The sequence below is a fragment of the Pygoscelis adeliae genome, unplaced genomic scaffold, assembly GCF_000699105.1.
Source record: "Pygoscelis adeliae isolate BGI_AS28 unplaced genomic scaffold, ASM69910v1 Scaffold42, whole genome shotgun sequence".
Classification (NCBI taxonomy): domain Eukaryota; kingdom Metazoa; phylum Chordata; class Aves; order Sphenisciformes; family Spheniscidae; genus Pygoscelis; species Pygoscelis adeliae.
The window spans coordinates 2,437,303-2,454,216 of NW_008824283.1; the positions used below are offsets into that span (position 1 = coordinate 2,437,303).

Sequence of the window (16,914 nt, forward strand, 5' to 3'; positions counted from 1 at the left end):
CATCACGAAACACAAAAGAAAAACTTCACAAGATTAAAAGAGGAGTCGTATCAGAAAGCACAATTTCTATCAGAAAACCTAAGTATCATCTGTTAGGAAATTCAAACCCTCTACTATTCAACTTCTGTTTTTCAACCGCGATGACAAAAATGGCAATTCTGGACAGTAACTCGTGTTTAAACACAGAAAGAAGGTATGGCAGAGAATCATGGTTTGAACTTCCCATACCAATGTACTTTACCAGCGCTATCTCAGAGGAAAACCCCACACGGAGGGTTGAAAATTATATACATAGCTTATTTAATCCTCTGTGTCCACTAGCAGCGTTAGAAAAATAAAGCACGCATCAAGGTCAAGAAACACATGCTATTTCCAATAGCATGAGCACAGGGAGAATGTAATAAGAAAGGATCTTTTTGTTTTTTTATCTGAATTTTTCAAAGTTTTATCACTAAAAATTCTAGCAAAATTTAGCAGCCCAAGGATGAAGTTGACCGATTATACAAAGAAGACTAAACAGAGTTCTATTAAAACAAAATAAACACATATGAAGAGAAAAAAGAAGCATTCTGCAATGGGTTCTTTCAGTTCCAGCAATTTAAGCTGTTCCTTGTAACCACAGATGGTTAAAAAAAATTTAAAAATCACAATACTGTTCTTTCAAAATGGCTTATTTTAAGAAAAATCAATCATGCACCCAAAAATACCTTTTATGCTAATCAGAAAAGCTTTAATGCATCCTAGTAACCAGAAAAATATTATGGGACACATTCACAAAAGCTATCTTAAATTAGTGAGGCTAAGTTCTTCACCGGACAGAAAGGGGAAAATAAACGCAGGCAGGTTTCTCTATAGCAGAACTCAGAAGAGAAGCTTAAGTTAGCTGTTCAGTCACCCTCTGAAGCAATCTCATGCTCAGCTAGAATATTAGCCTTGGGTAACAGCACCAATACAGTAAGCCAGACCTTGTGATTTCTCCTTCCGTGACTGATCCTCACTGCAGAAGAATTAACTCATGTTATTTATATACTAAGAAAACCTCCAGCCTGCAAAGTAACAGCTGAGTTGCTGTGTCCAGAGGTAATTACATATCCCATGTTTCTTTTAGCAGCAGTAGCCTATGCTGTCGTTTCAAAAATAAATGCCAGAGAAATTTTTTTTTTCCCCTGCAAATCAAGAAGGACACTGTGGGAAGGCAGGACTTCATGCAGCACTACAGCCATGAGCATCTGACAAACTTCAAGTTTGGCTTTAGCTTATACTTTCCTCTTCTCAAGCCAGTCACTGCACCTAACACAGAAATTTCCTGTATATAGTGAAGACCAAGGAGAGCAGCAACATCAGTTGTAACTCGTCTGGTTCTACACGGAAGACAAGCTTGTATAATTCCATCACTGTTCATGAGCATCCCCAGCTGATAAACCTGTAGCAGGTGAGGAAAAAGACCTTACTTGAACATGATCATCTTCAATAACTGGGTCACTTGTACTTGTGGACTTGTCAGCTGTTCTTTTCCGCTTTGTAGTTTGCCGTGGCTTTGGCTTGGCCACCTCTGGAAACAGAAAACCAGAAAAATCTTTCCTCTGTTTACATTTCAGGAGAACAATAGAGCCATTCCCTAGCTGAAAACATTCAATAAGAACATACATTTCTTACAAAAGCAGATTAAAATACCTGTCTGGCTTGAAAACAACTATATCTCTCTTCCTGGCACAAAAACCACTTTCAGGTTTGTTGCTCACAATCATTCATACTAAGTAACTTGGGCCAGGGGGGTGGGCTGTTTGTAGATGAAAACACAGGAATGCTGAACCTACAAGTTCAACATCACAGAAAGATGCGGAGCCAAGAAAAGAACAGAAGATGAATTGTTAGGTTACACTTGGTTCTCTACAGCAAACGGAACATTCTTGACAAATACAAGAACCAAAAATAGCTTTAATGTTTTAAATAGTAGAAATAATCTCAAACTACTTGAAAGTCTGCTCTTCATAACTGTCATTAAGTTTTTCCTAATATTGCAAAGGATGCCCAGGTATAAAATACTTTGATGTTCCCAAGCTGCTTCTTACTCCATTTCATGCACCAGTGACATCAAATTCCTGCTTGATTTAAAAGATGAGGCTTTGAAAAGAAATGATGATAGATGACCACCCTTACTTCCTACATTAAGAGAAAAAAATGCCCTAGAATTATTTTTCTGTGATTAACAGATCAAAACAAGAAGTTATTTTACTAACGTTAAGCTTCCTTTGACTTTTTTGTTAAAATATGCGGCATGTTCACAAAGATTCACAATCAAGATAGAAGTGCAAAATATTAGAGACTATATACGAATTGCTCCATGCTATACTACCATTAACATTAAAAAATATCTCTTTTCCTACTTAACATCATCAAATTCCACCAATACATGTGAACTATTAATTAACACGTGACATTCAGTGGGCCTATGAGCTCCAGAATTCAGGCTACTGCTTTAGGGGATCCACAGGTTGAAAGATGTAATATTAAGTACTCAACTTGTGGCACCCATGAATCATCATCCCCAGGGAATTTTTTTGACAGTTCCTAGAGTATCTACAGATAGTGAAATGCTTCCTAGCTACATTATAGGAAAAACTTTCCAATTTTGTGTTGAATTATTCAACGTGGAGCCCAAGGTCAAGAAATCTTTACAGAAGTTTTAACATAACATGCATTTTAAAATGTGAAAAGCTTGCTTCACTACAAATGCAAACTAAAACAAGTTTAAAAAATTCCATTTTTTACAAGAAAAAGTGTGGCCTACATTTTTACTAAAGTAAAAATCAAAGTTACACATTTGAGTTGTCCTTTAGCCAGCTGGTCTGTGGTGATAATGCTTTTAAAATTTCACTGTCTTTAATATTTGACTTGTTCCACTGTTTAATATGAGTAAATAATTTAAGGGAAAAAAAATACTTCTACTATCAAGCAGGTTTGTTACAGAAGCTGAAAACCACAATGTCATTTATGCTAGACTAATAGAAAGCAGTCATAGTCAAGGCACATTTTTAGACTATTTATGGAAAAACATTTCCAACTCTGTAACAAAGCATTTTCAGGTTATACTCTAATGAGTTGTATATCCTGTTCTAGTGAAGAAAAGCACTGTAACAGCCAGGCAGAAGAAGCCTCACTGTCCTATGCATTAAATACAGATTTAAAAGATAAAAATGACACATCAAGTCTCATATTCTGCCTCAAGCATCAGCTAATATCTGATGCTTCAAAGAGGAAAAAAAGTGCATAAAGACAAACACATAATTGTATGGAGTTGGGAAAACAGCTTACAACAGTCAGAACTAAATATAGGAAATACTGAGACATTTTTCTCCATGAGCAGAACAGATCTTTTTCCTGACTAACAACTGAAACATGAAAACAGATACACTTTCAGAAAGATACCCTAATCTGATACTTAGATCTGACTGACTTCACTTCATGTTTTGGTAATGGATGAGGATAGAGAGGAAATATTTTCTTCTGATTTTTGTAGACTAGTTACTAGTCATAATGGAGCAAGGTAGAAAACAGACCTTTTAAATTTAATAGCAAGATCATTTCTTCAATCTGAGATGCATCTAGCCACAGGACAATATCCTAGGTGATTTAGGTTTTGTTAACACTTGGGAACATTAAGATAAACTGGAAAGACACAAGGACATACTGTGTTTGAATCATTCCATGTAACAGAGAGACAAATTTGCTATCAATCTTTTCTACCTCCAACGCATACAGTTCAGTAACTAGCACATTTCACTTTTCACTTTCATTTTACTTGCCAGATATTCTCAGCAAAGAATCCTGGATATATGAGGTAATTATAAAGCGTGCTATGCCAGACTAAGATGATTATTTTGGAAAGCGAGTATATTTGGAAGAAACAGCAAGTTCCCCTCTCACATCTATTCTGTTCTCCCAACACTTCTGGCTTTGTTCCAGCCCTTCAGGACTTTGTTTTTATTTTGTTGTTTTGTTTGTTTTACATGATGTGAAGCATGAACCTATTTAATAAAAAGACAATTTTCAACGAGTTTGATCACCATGCCTTATACACTTGGAAGTAGAATCCAATATGCAGGTGCACAAGCTTGGCTCAATAATAATTATGGCTTTCTTTATTGGCTGATAAAGTATCAGTTATTAACTTTTGCCTTCTTGCTAAGATCTGAGCGTACCTGCTGTCTTCTTCCTTTTAAAGGGAGAATTTTAATGGGGGAGACAGTCTTATGTTTCAATGAATAACAGCCTTCACAGGAAGAGAGAAGCTGTCAAAAGAAGTTGCATTTGGTTTTCAAATGAGTAAATCACACACTGTTTAGTATGTACGGATAACACATACAGAAATACGTGCATGGAGAAAAAAAGTCACTGGCACTCTTTCACAGAGATCTGTTATTTTACCTAGCTATGGCAGTGAAGTCAGCCATTTCTGTTCCATCAATATTTTGTCCCTTTGACAAACCACTTAGTTTTAAGTTATTAACCAATAAACTTCACGTTTAACTTCAGTATTATCTGTGGGTGTTGCTGTTGTTCAATACTGTCTCATGCCAGCACAGTAGTTCACTCAGAAATTAACATATACATATAGGTCATACCTGACTCTGACACCAGAGGGACATGGGACAGCTTGCTTCTCGCTCTTGTTAGTGGTCGGCGAGGATAGTCTTCTTTATACTCCAACTCACAGCTCCTTCGCTGGGAGCCCATGCTCTCCTCCTCACTGGCAGGCCCACAGGCACTCCCACTAGTCCTCTCATCACTTGTCTCTCCTGGAGGCCCACAGTTTGGCGGAGTCCTAAGTGCAAAATCTGACCCAGCGCTATTTGGTCCATTCCTGCATGCTCCACTCGTGGATGGGCAATCCCCCTCACAACATCCACTAGTCCTCTGTTGTGCATCCTGTGGCTTGTAGCAGGAACACCTGGAACAAACAGAGCTCTCCTCGGTCTCTCTCTCAGCAGAACCTTCACTTTTACAAGGCGAGCAGACACACTGCCTGGATTCATCTCCAATTGCTGGACTGGTGCCAGCGGAGTGATTATTAGCTGTCTGTGCACAGTCAGGGCTAGGAGAAACAGTACTGCAGGAGCTGGATGTTCCCGTTGATCCTGTAGCATTACTGCAACCTGGGTAAGAATCTTTGCTTTTGTTCCTTTCAGGCATGTCACTTGCTGCTTTCATGTCTGCTTTAATCTGCTCACTTGTTACCTGACAACCTTTCTCACAGCTGCTTTCCTCGGTACGGAACTGCTTTGTCTGGCCCACCTGGCTGGCACTACATCTCTTCCGCAGTGGTGTCTTGCCTTTACCGCTCACTGGAAGAGTTAAGCAAGAGAGAATAGTGAGACAACCTAATACACAGTTTAAATAAATGCTAAGTGCTACTCTGTTAGAGACTACTTAAAACAGAAGGCAGCCTAGAGGCCAATGACAAATCTTGTCAGGATCGTGCTGCTATTCACATGTTATGGGAATTAATAGTATTTCTAGCAGTTGCTGAATCTCTGTAATGTCTTGCAGCTATTTTTGTAGTGATGTGCTGGAGTGTTTGTCAGTAAACGTGATACATCTTTGCCAGAGAGGCTAACATTTTCACAAAGCAGCTAACTGGTTAAAAAGGCCAAAGCACAAAACCATGAAAAACGCTGATAATAGGCTTCTGTTTTCTTAAATATGAAGAATAAATCTGAGGAATTAAATAATAGTAACATAGATAGGACTAAAGTTTATGCTTTCAATAGCAAACCTTAGCTCCCCCCCCCCCCGGTATGGAAAGCTGTGTCAATAGGTAACAGTAGTCTCACTTTACAGATGAATAAAAAACCATAGCAAATGGTGTACAAATCACAATTGGAACTTAATGTCTACTGTCTTAATCCTCTCAGCTAATTACACTAAACCAAGCCCGAAAAACCATTATTAGCACTACAAAAGTTTACGCAAATTGTCTCCAAATGCAGGTTATTTCAACCCTCAAACCAGAACTGACATCTGCACTATAAGCACACCACTCTACAGATTTCCAAGTTGAAACTACCAGTCTTGTTGATGTGTAGGGAGTATGCTAGTTACAATAAGAAGGTACTTGATCCATTACAGCTTTGATATGTCCCAGGCTTTGCAGAAATTAAACCAGTACTAGACCAGTACATTTCTCAGTTCTTCACAATGCAGGATTTTTATGTTAACTGCTTAGCTAAATATTCATTAAGGCTTAATACCGTATGTACTTCATCTGTCAATTACTTATAGATTAAATTCAACTTCAACTTCCTCCTTTCTTGTGTACATATGAAACTACTTCACTTAGACTACAAACTACAGGAAATAGCATGTCACCTCTGTTGCTGGAAAGGCCATACGTCATATGGCATCGGACCCAGGACTTGAACTGGGTGCCACAGATGTGCAGCTTATAGCTGTAAACTCAAAAGACAGGGAATGTCCTTTTCTATGTCTCTCTGTAATTGTCATACTACCATGAAGTTCTAGGCCTCTGACTCTGAATGAGTCATAATAATATATATTATAATAATAATAATAATATACACACACACGCTGTAATAGTAAGTGTTGTTCGGACGTGAAGACGACAGTACTGAACATCACCCTGAGAATTCTAACTAACGTCCAAAGCTCCCATCAAAGTAAAGTTGATCTTAAAGTGTCCCCTTCGTAACACTCCCACAGGGCTCCCATGAACCAAAAGATGGCTACAACTCTCATGAATTTGCCCCAGCGGTCACATTTTGTTTCAGCAGCAATGCTTTGACAGATGAATCATATAGACAACATAGCTGCAAATTTGGCTTCACAGATATGATAAATTCTGTGCACCTGGAAATCCAAAAGAGGAGCTGCAGATTTCTGCATGCAAAGCAGTGCAGCACCACTATTTCTGTGTTTCTGTACAGTGACTATGTGATTTGAGCTCAGAGAGATGTGTCCTTACACCTCCATTCTAGATTTATAACAGGAAGAAAAGAGTAGGGGGCAAACAAACGAGCGTGCCTTTTACAAAGCTAGAAATAAAACTGAACAAGATGGAAAGACTGAAGCTTAAGAATAAATTCTGCTTAACAGTGCCCAGGAACCCATCTGTTCCACACCTGAAGGTTCTCTAGTTTCTACTGGATCTCTGCTTTTCTCTTCTCCATCTGAGTAATTCTGTGCAATGCTGTTAGAGATGCAGGCTCTTGAAGTCCCCATGTTTTCTTCCTCATCCTCACTGTCTGAATCATGGACAGTAATAGGTGCTGCTTTTACAACAGGCTGAATGCCACTTGGTCCTGAAAACAGTAGGAGAATGCCAACAGTTCATGTAAAAATAAGCCATGCATGGATTAAAGGGCTGAAGAACTTTTAGAACTGCTTGAAAAAAATGACAAGAGATGAATTCAGTTCAATTTAGCCACCCATTCTGTGGCTCGCTCATTAAAATCCAAACACGAGAAGAGCAAAACACTGCATTTCAGCATCAAAGCATTCTAGTTTGGAAGGGGAAGAATGTAACAACGTAAGACAAAACCCAGGTTTTCTGTAATGTTTCTCTGCTTCGTAACAGCTTAAATGTTCTTCCACAATAGTACGAGTAACTGCACAACTACATATTATAATCAGTCCCTGAAACTTCCACCACAAAGACAGAACTGTCGGTCAGAACATCTGCAATTATCCTTCTAAATCCCACCAGGAGAAGTGGGAAGGAGAAGTGTGAATTATCAAGCTTCAGTATAAATGTGCTTTGTTAGTTAACTCTCTTGGCTACTAACCAAAGACATTAGCCAATCACATTGACTTATCTGCCTCTCAATAACACAAGAAATGAACATGAAGTTAAATAACATTTTCAGGACTTATCTTGAAAAAGTGAACAGATCCAGCATATGTGTATGTTACTTCATGTTTTTGGCATATTTAGTAGAAAATTATGTTATCCAGCAAATAGTGGCTATAAAAGAAATCAAGACTGCCTTAAACCACTAGTGTGTGTCACTAATACAAACTAAATTAACACTGGAACAAGTTGTTCTGGCTTGGGAAAAAAAAAAAGGCAAAAAAGAATCCACATGCTGCAGTGAAAGAAGGCCATTAACACCAACATCAGAACATGACAAGCTCATTCAGGCCTTCTGAGTCTTTCATTATACTGGACACAAAAATAAGGCTTTAAGATCAAGACATTTTACTCCATATGCAAAAGAAAACTGGGGACTGTAAAACAGACTTTAAAACAGAATAAATGTCTTCACAGCAGTAAACTGTGCTAGCATCATTATTTCAAACACACCAGACAACCCAGCTGAAGAAAACCATCCAAAAACAGACTTATAACTGAAAAATTTAACCCTTCAAGAAGGGGATACCAAAAGGTAATTTCTTTCCAAAACCAGAGTTACCTGCTTGCTCTTCGTCAACCTCCATAGGAACAACAGCCTGACTGTGAGCTGGGAGCTCATTCTGGCCCTGCCCCGCAGCCATCCCTTCTTCCTGTGCCACCTCCTCCATTTCATTCAGGGCTGAAAAGATTAAGATGAGGTCAAAAGGAGGAAACAGAAGGAACAGAGGCCATAAGCATAGGAGGAATTCAGCCAGCACCCACAGAGAGACAGAGAATCCTCAAGAAATAAGTAATAGCTGCCTTGATTCCTTCAGTGACTCTCTAGGTTGCACAAAGTCTCTCACAGATTTGTTCTACATCTCTTTAGCCAAGGCCCCAGCCTAATTTTGGGGGTTTACTTCTCCCAAATTTTCCTCTCCTCCTCAAAAGTCTTGTTCCACTGCAGTGAGCAGCATAACCAGGATTTACATATTCGTTTCCTCCAATGAGGAATTCGTTTCCTCCAATGCCTTTGCTGGGGAAGTTTACAAATATACCATCTGACACTGTGATGGACTCCCAGCTCTGACCAGAGGAACCTAGAAAACACTTCACACTTCCACAGAGGAGTATCACACTGAAACTCTACATTGCTAATATCTGTACTGACATATATCATTGAATTGTAATGTGACTGTGACAGCTATTAGATACAATACAAAGATAGCTTTTATCACACAGGTATCAGAGATGTGCAGACAGCCCTCAGAAAAGGTAAAAGTTACATACCAGGAACTGAAAGAGCAACAAGCTTTCAATGTATATTCGTATCTCCTCTAGGACCCTACTTAAGTGGCAATGCAAATAAAATCACTCCCTACAAAGGTTCACAAAGATCAGAGATTACCCTCAGCTGCAATCTGTTGCTCTTCAGCTTGACCATCTTGCCGCAGCTCATTCTCCTCATTCTGGTCATTTGGGTGTTGGTGATTGTTGTGGTGGATGTTTGGATTATTGTTATTCTGGTGGTTATTGTTGTTGTCATTGTCATTGTTAGAGTTCTGATTGCTGACTAGAGCAGATGAGACACCAATTCCTGTGCCTGCACTTAGGCCCACACGAGCACAACCCTGAAAACAAAGAGCAACTATTAAGATTTGAAAACACAGACACATTATCTCGACAACATATCCTAATGCCAACAGAAAAAGCATTCTGTCAGTAGTATCCAGGATAGCAGAACAATATGCACGTGAAGAACAGGGAAATTGTTCCTAATACTTCCTTATGCTACACATTGTAGAGGTCCATCTTAAGTTTGGCAACACAGAAGACTTACACTCTGTTAAACTCCTAGTGAAAGGGAACTCCACAAAGCATATAATCTTACTTTATTAAATTGTATTTCATTTGCTATGAGATCATATTACATCAATACACATAGCAGATTATATAGTCTTCCCAGAACACAGTAGCCTCAAGATAGAATTAATGATCAAAGAAAGCAGTTTTTTTATGCACACGGTTTTCATTACGTTACAACAGCTGTTACAAAGATTTGTGTTACAGTGTGGGAGAGGGGACAATATGAAGAATTAAAATTCCTAAGCTTTGAAAGCACTCCAACAGGGAAACAGTACCCCCATTTCACCCACTACAAAATCATAAAAACCCCTTAGCACTATAAACAGATCCCTAAGAGTGAAAAAAAAATATAAAAAGCAGCAGCAAAATGAAGTAGCAGCAGAGACCTCAACAGAAACACAGAATCAATGTGAGTCATTTCCCGGTCACCTATTCATACAAGATCATACCTTGCCACTGCTCCCACCTGCAGAAGAAGCATCATTCTCCCTAACATATCATGATAATAGCAACTGCAAACCCAAGTCATTTATTTACCAAGCTATTTAATTAATTAAAACTTTTAAAAGAATGCATAACAGCTGGAGCTAACCATATTTCTAATGAGCTGGCAACAATAAAATGCAAAACCATTCCCTGAAAGACTCACCTTAGGAGGTTCACGGAACATCTGGTCCAGAGAAATAAATTCTAAGCTTGGCAATAACTCAATGAACTGACTAAAAGAATCTAGCTTTATTGCATGGCATCGCACCAGGGTGAGGTCAACCAGTCGGGTCCACCTTGAATGATCTGCAGAAGAGAAGAGATGCATTTCCTGAAGGATTCCTATCTCACTTATTTTTCATTATACCCCTTCCAGACTTGAGAGTAGGCATCTTCTGTATCTCCATTCTGACTGTTACGAGCATCATTATGGTTCCAAACCAAGCATCATCTACTGTACTTACTAAGAAATAGAACAAGCAGTACTATGAGCAGAAAAATTCTGTTTTAATATCACAGCAATTCATACAATATCTCTAAAATTTCAAAGGTGTGCAATACCTGTGATCCAATTATTTGGGTTATGTAGATGTGGGCAGTTGTAAATGACCAGATACTTGATGCAAGAAAAAACTTCATTTACAGCTTTCATACCGATATCTGTAATAATTCCTGGATTTTCAACTACATCAGCCAAGCCATACTTCACCAAGTCTCCATTCGTCATTTTACCTATGAAAAAGATAGCAGCAAACACAGCAGTAAATTTCAGAAACTTGCCTTTATAGCATGATTTTCTAACTCCCTATTTTAGTCCAATTTGGCAAAATGGATCAGATTATTACCTCAGTGCAATAAAGCTGAGACTTTCCCTATTTTCAGTAAGAGTTTCAGGAAGTGAAGAAAAACGTATTTGGCTGTATGAGATCAGCAGCCTCAATATGGGTACATTAATATTCTTTTTACTCACTCTTAGAAAATTATTGAAAACACATCAACTTATTTAATCCTTATATTTGTCAAATAATTTATGTATGTAAAAAATGTCATACACTGTAGTAAAAACTCATCAACATATCCTAGATGAAGAGTTTCAAACTGTGGAAATTCCAGTTCAGCCATCTTCAAAGCAGAAAAAACACCGTCTTTGGTCAAGGAAGGCTGGATCCGCACTTCATGCAACCTGAATACAATTAAGAATTGTTCCTATTAAAAGGCATGTCAAAACACAATTGCCATAGAAACCACTCAAGAAGATGCCCTCTCATAATAAAATGAAAATATTCTTTCAACAATGGCAGGATTAAGAGGATATTTGTTGTATCTTGACAGCAGTATTTGGCAGTTACACAGCAATACAGTTGTGAGACTAACAGCACGACACTTTTCAGATATAGGTCTAAGAAGGTGGTTTATGATATAAAGTGATTCAGAAACAGACATAACTCCAGTTATTTCAACCACAGAATACTCCTGTTATGTAAAGTTTAAATGTTTATTCCTTAAATTTTTGAAGGTTGTTCCACTTCTTCCTGTGCTTGGACTTCACTACTAAGATACTTATTTTGCAAAAGGAGAAGGGGGAAAAGAAAGATCTAAAGGCCCATACCTTCGTGCAGCAGTTATGATGAGGTAGCCAAGATCCACTTCAAGTGCATTCTTGCAAGCTCCCAGAACTATAGTGTGCAAATTCCTAAAACCACCTGACAAACAGAAAATGTTCTTTCACTTCAGTCACAGATCACAACCTTAAGCCTTATACATTTCCACCAGTGTTGTCTTGACAAGTGAATTAACAAAACACATCTTTTTTAGCAAATCAATAAAACACATATTTGCACCCAACTCCCCTCCAATCCTGCTAGTCCTACTCACTAACAAATGCAACTGGAAGGCTAGCTTATCAGTCAAGAGTTAATTGCAGTTAAAAGATCAAAACAATATTCAATACAGAGCTATATTTAGCACCATAAATATAGTTCCAAACTTGATACCTTTAAAATAATAATCAAGAAAGGATATGCTACAGACAAAAAAGCTAAGCTTCACATGCCTCCAGTATTTGCTAATATTTTTATTTGTTTATCTGTTTGTTTTAAGTATGAGGGATAAGAAGTTTCATACCTGATCTCCAGCTGTCTTCTACCACATGCTGGATAAGCCCTCCAAGAAATGGAACACGAACCAGTTCTAAATGCTCCAAATTTCGAGCAGAAGCCAGGCCCGTCACGAGGGGAACATATTTCAAAGAATTTGTGGGTCCTATATAGAACAAACCAATATAGACAAAGAAGGTTGTTCACTTAACAACATCGAACATATCACGTTAAAGAATTAAAAAATGTCCACATATATCCATCTAGATAAGGAAGTCAACAGAACTACATAGCACAAAATAATGTACAGGAGAGGGATACATTTCTATCCAACACCATGAATAAAACAATAACTGTTTTCAGAATCTTGTATTCTAAGATTTCCATTTACGGTTGGTGCCTATGTAGCTTTAACAGAATTAGTAGATTTCCTACATACTAAAACATCCCCTCCATATATGAATGCCTCTTACCAGCACAGTTCCTCATGACAAAAGTGCGTAAGCTGATACAAAGGAAATCTTTAAAAGGCTGTGGTTTGGTCAGTCTCACCCACTTCAAATAAAGGTGCCTCAGCATTGGGATACAAGGAATCTCAGGGACATTCACCCCTAATAACACATAAACAAAACAAACATTTTAAACAAGCTTTAAACTATAAACTCTAGGATAAATTTCTTTGGATTATCATTCTGGCTTTAAAAAGGAAGTCTTTTCTTTGCTATGTGGCGTGTGAGAAAAGCTGTAAACATTTTAAACACAAGTTCTTCACCTCAGTTTGTCAACGCATTTTTTTAGAATTTGCCCTTTGGACCTGCTATCATATATATAGCAACTAATATTTCAAAAATGCCACATGCCAAATTCCCTCTCTTAAGAAGAACTACAATCTTGCAGAGTTTCAAAGCCTTTAAACTCACCTGTGTTGAAGCCAACTACTTCACCATTACCACACTTACCTACTAAGTGCAAAGTCTGAATTTTAGCTCCTATAGGAATTTTCAGCTTGTTCTCAGGAGGAATTGGAAAAGCACCATTACGATTACGAAACTTCCCTAAAATGTGAACTTGTGGCATGTATGTCCAAATAGCTTCCACCAGCTCTAAATGAGAGGTCTCAACACCCTGGATAAAAGGAAGCAAAGAAAATGCTCTAACACCAGTTCAAGCAACAATATCCTCTTAACTTCTCAATAGCACGCTATACATAATGCAATGTGTTATTTCACTTTAAATTTGTAGCAAGACTTGTCCTTTTAAAAGCAGAGGGATCAGAGTTTCAATTAATTTCTGGACTTAAGAGCACCGTGATTCCCACTGGTGCAACTAAAAGTAGTAGTCATTTGCAAATATGGTCACAATTATCTGCTACTCTGTACAGCCAGATCTGAATACAAAGCCCAGGTCTGAACATGAAGCCCTGTAAGCAATGAGTTCCGACATATTTCTTCTGCTCTGTTAACATGCATCATCTCAGTTGCTGAAGGAGGTTCTCTCTCAAGTCTAACCACTCACCAGCAGATTTGGACAGGCCTGCAAAGCCTCTAAAACTCCAGGAATGCTGAAAGCTTCATGGCCACGGACTCTGCGTCTTTCAAGATACCTGGGATGAAGACCATAAAGTTGTTCAATGTCTGGCATCTTCCTCAGCAGCGTTAGGAAACTGGAATCAGTGAAACCTAAGATGACAACAACAGATTTGGTATTTGTGTGACAGCAGACACCTAGCTGTAAAGGGAAAGCCAAATACATTGTTCTCTTTGTATGGTAGTATAAATTCTACAACGTCAGAAGATGTACTCAGTGAAGCAATAGCTTGTCTTCTACTTCCAGATTCTGGAAATCATGACCTACATACTCTTCTGCCTTGAATTTTGCAAGCTTGCTATAGGTTTCCTTCAGTGGAGTTGCATGGCTACAGGGTTAACGATACTTTCTCCCTTCTCAAGATGAAGCACCTCTGCAGAATGTCAGGCTTTGTGTTTCTGTCTTTCCTGGAATTCCATTTATCAACTATATGGCTCAAAAATGCCCAGTTGGATCAGTTATATGCAATTGATCACTATTCACCACAGCTCACAACTCTCAAAGAAATAAGACAGTTTCTTAAAGCAAAGGATTATTTTATTCTAACGTAAGACAACACATAAAAAGGATTTTAAACTAGTAAGTTACCTGTATTTACATCTATCTTAGGTTAGGTCTAACCATCTACCTGATATCAGCCCTAATAAATCTAACTTTGCAGATCCTTTAACTTTTAGAATTCACTCATTTTAGCTCTCTCCCCCAACAAATCCCAGCAGTGTAATTCAAATCCAACAGAAATCCTAATACTCACAGGGTTGACCTAGGTTGCCAAATTTATCTATTGATCTGAAGATGGCTTGAGGTGTGACATCAAAACTTATTTATTCTTACATTGTTAAGTGTTGGCAGATGAGTTGCTCTCTCATTCCATTGTATTTTTTCCTGCCTGCATGCAAACAGCCTCTTCTTGGATTAACCCTTGGATTAACTCCCTTACAATAATCAGACAAACACAGATTGTATTTACAGATTGCTACAGAGAATCCCCGTTTCTGCTACAGTAATATCCAATACACACACACACACAGAGATAAATTTTCCAAACCACATACTCAAGGAAGCCACCCAAATCTCACAAAAGTCAAAAGGAATTAAACTTCTAACTCCTTTTAGTGCTTTTGAAAATTTACCCTGCATATGTCATTATAAATACCAGGACAGCACAGACAATTTTGCTCAATACCACTTAATGCCATATCTTGAGTGAGTGCATTACTCACCAGTGGGCATGTATTCCCACCAACGGCCTGCACATAGATCCACAACCTTCACTACTCGCAGATAAAGAGTGACTGCCTCCTTCAGCTTCCTGGACAGGCATTCCATGCACATGATATCCTGCAAGGGAAGGTACCTTTGGGAGAGGAAAAAACACCCCTCTGATTTATCAAAGGTGGATCCTTTTTGACTTTTTCCAAACTGAAGAACATCCCAAGCATGACTACACAAATTCATACAGTTCTAACACCTAATAACATTAATTCAAACAGAATTTTCAGACTGCACTCTAATAAAGTGTGAAATTTTGCTAAGCAGAATGACTCACCAATTTTTGACACAGAATATAGGATATTTAAGGTACAAATACAGTATTAAAATGGAGAGATGCTTTAGTTCTCTAATGAATACTGCTGACCAAACCATTTGCCGCAATAGTTTCTATCTGCTTTAATTAAAGGTACTTTCATTTTCTAGTACATACAAGCATGCTCAATTTGCCAACATTTTGGAGAGCTACTGTTTTTAAAGAACTTGCCAGTAAGACATTATGTTTTGAATATAATAGGCATGAGTGAACATCTTGGAGAAGGACTGTGCTGTAGGGAAGATTATATACTCATCCAAGTTCCCTTCCGCACACTGAAGTGGACGCAACCATTTCAAAACATGCACCTCAACTATGTAATACCTGAAATACATTTCTGCACTGAAATCAATATTTAAACACTTCTTACCACACACTGGTGAACAGAATTAAATCACTTATTTCTTCTTCCTTCTATCATTCACAACATTCACATAAATTAATTTTCAAAGTATCCAAATGAATTCTGGGGCTGAAAAAACATTTCTCACCCCTTTTTATCCAGTTTTTATCCACCAGTTCACTCATGGTACATCTACACTTTCTGAATACTATGTGACACAAGCATCAATGCAGGTAAGATCGGGGAAAAAAATAGAAAACAATATAATAATAAACAATAAATTGACTTCTGACAAGTTGCTCACCTAAAGATGTGGCAAAGCACTTCATGAGAGAGTTGGTTCATGTAATCTTTTGGCTCATCAGCTTTGGTAGACTCAGAGCCTTCCCTGTTCACTGAGCATGGTTTCACATTTTTCCGCCGGGGACCCATATTTGCAACGATTTCTGATTAAAGGAAATGTTCACAATGTTATGCAAATTCAGTGCAACTGAAAAAGAAAAGGGACAGAGAGTAGAGGAGGACACACCAGTTAAGCTTCGTTTACCGAAAAACCCAGCAAAATCTGCCAATACAGACAAGCTCCAGTACAGCTGAATCAAGTTAACTAAGAAATAGAAAAATTCTTTCAACAAGTTATAGTTTGCTTCATACATGAGGTCTCAGACATAACCTGACAATTATTAGATAAATCGCTTTGAGCTAAGGGAAACCGACAAAGAGGAAAATCACCACAGGTTTAATAAGAGATCAATTCTTCTGCGTGAATAAAATGTCTTCAGAGATACCATCCACACACTAGTTGACAAGACAAATCACAGGAAAGCTGTGCGGAGACTACAGAAGTTACCAAGCAAATACCAACTAGACATGTTCCAGTGAAACAGAAAGCCCAAAGCCTCTGTCTAGCAAAAAAATAAGTAATTTTCCTTTTAGAAAAAACGGGCTCCTACCGATCATTCCCCAAAAATGCCCTACTAAAGTTCCTCAAACTAGCTCTTCTTAGAGGTTAGAATACCAGATAAAATATTCAGGTTGCTTAGTTAAAGATCAAAGCCCTAGAAAAACTGAAAGACCTTGCCTCAGCAGCAATGTGCAG

General features: G+C 38.1%; 1 protein-coding gene across 1 annotated transcript in view; it reads right to left on the bottom strand.

The window, feature by feature from the left end:
- Nucleotides 1-16,258, bottom strand: part of FBXO38 (F-box protein 38) — a 22,466-nt gene extending 6,208 nt beyond the window's left edge. The window contains exons 1-15 of the mRNA XM_009318493.1: nt 16,120-16,258; nt 15,108-15,241; nt 13,813-13,976; nt 13,257-13,422; nt 12,771-12,908; nt 12,326-12,463; nt 11,811-11,904; nt 11,254-11,384; nt 10,763-10,933; nt 10,365-10,507; nt 9,258-9,480; nt 8,430-8,549; nt 7,140-7,319; nt 4,626-5,345; nt 1,452-1,552 (exon numbers count right to left, since the gene is read on the bottom strand). Of these exons, the coding sequence (XP_009316768.1) occupies nt 1,452-1,552; nt 4,626-5,345; nt 7,140-7,319; nt 8,430-8,549; nt 9,258-9,480; nt 10,365-10,507; nt 10,763-10,933; nt 11,254-11,384; nt 11,811-11,904; nt 12,326-12,463; nt 12,771-12,908; nt 13,257-13,422; nt 13,813-13,976; nt 15,108-15,241; nt 16,120-16,247 (2,751 nt within the window). The 5' untranslated portion in view covers nt 16,248-16,258. The remainder of the gene's footprint in view (nt 1-1,451; nt 1,553-4,625; nt 5,346-7,139; nt 7,320-8,429; nt 8,550-9,257; nt 9,481-10,364; nt 10,508-10,762; nt 10,934-11,253; nt 11,385-11,810; nt 11,905-12,325; nt 12,464-12,770; nt 12,909-13,256; nt 13,423-13,812; nt 13,977-15,107; nt 15,242-16,119) is intronic.
- Between the last annotated feature and the right edge of the window lie 656 nt (nt 16,259-16,914).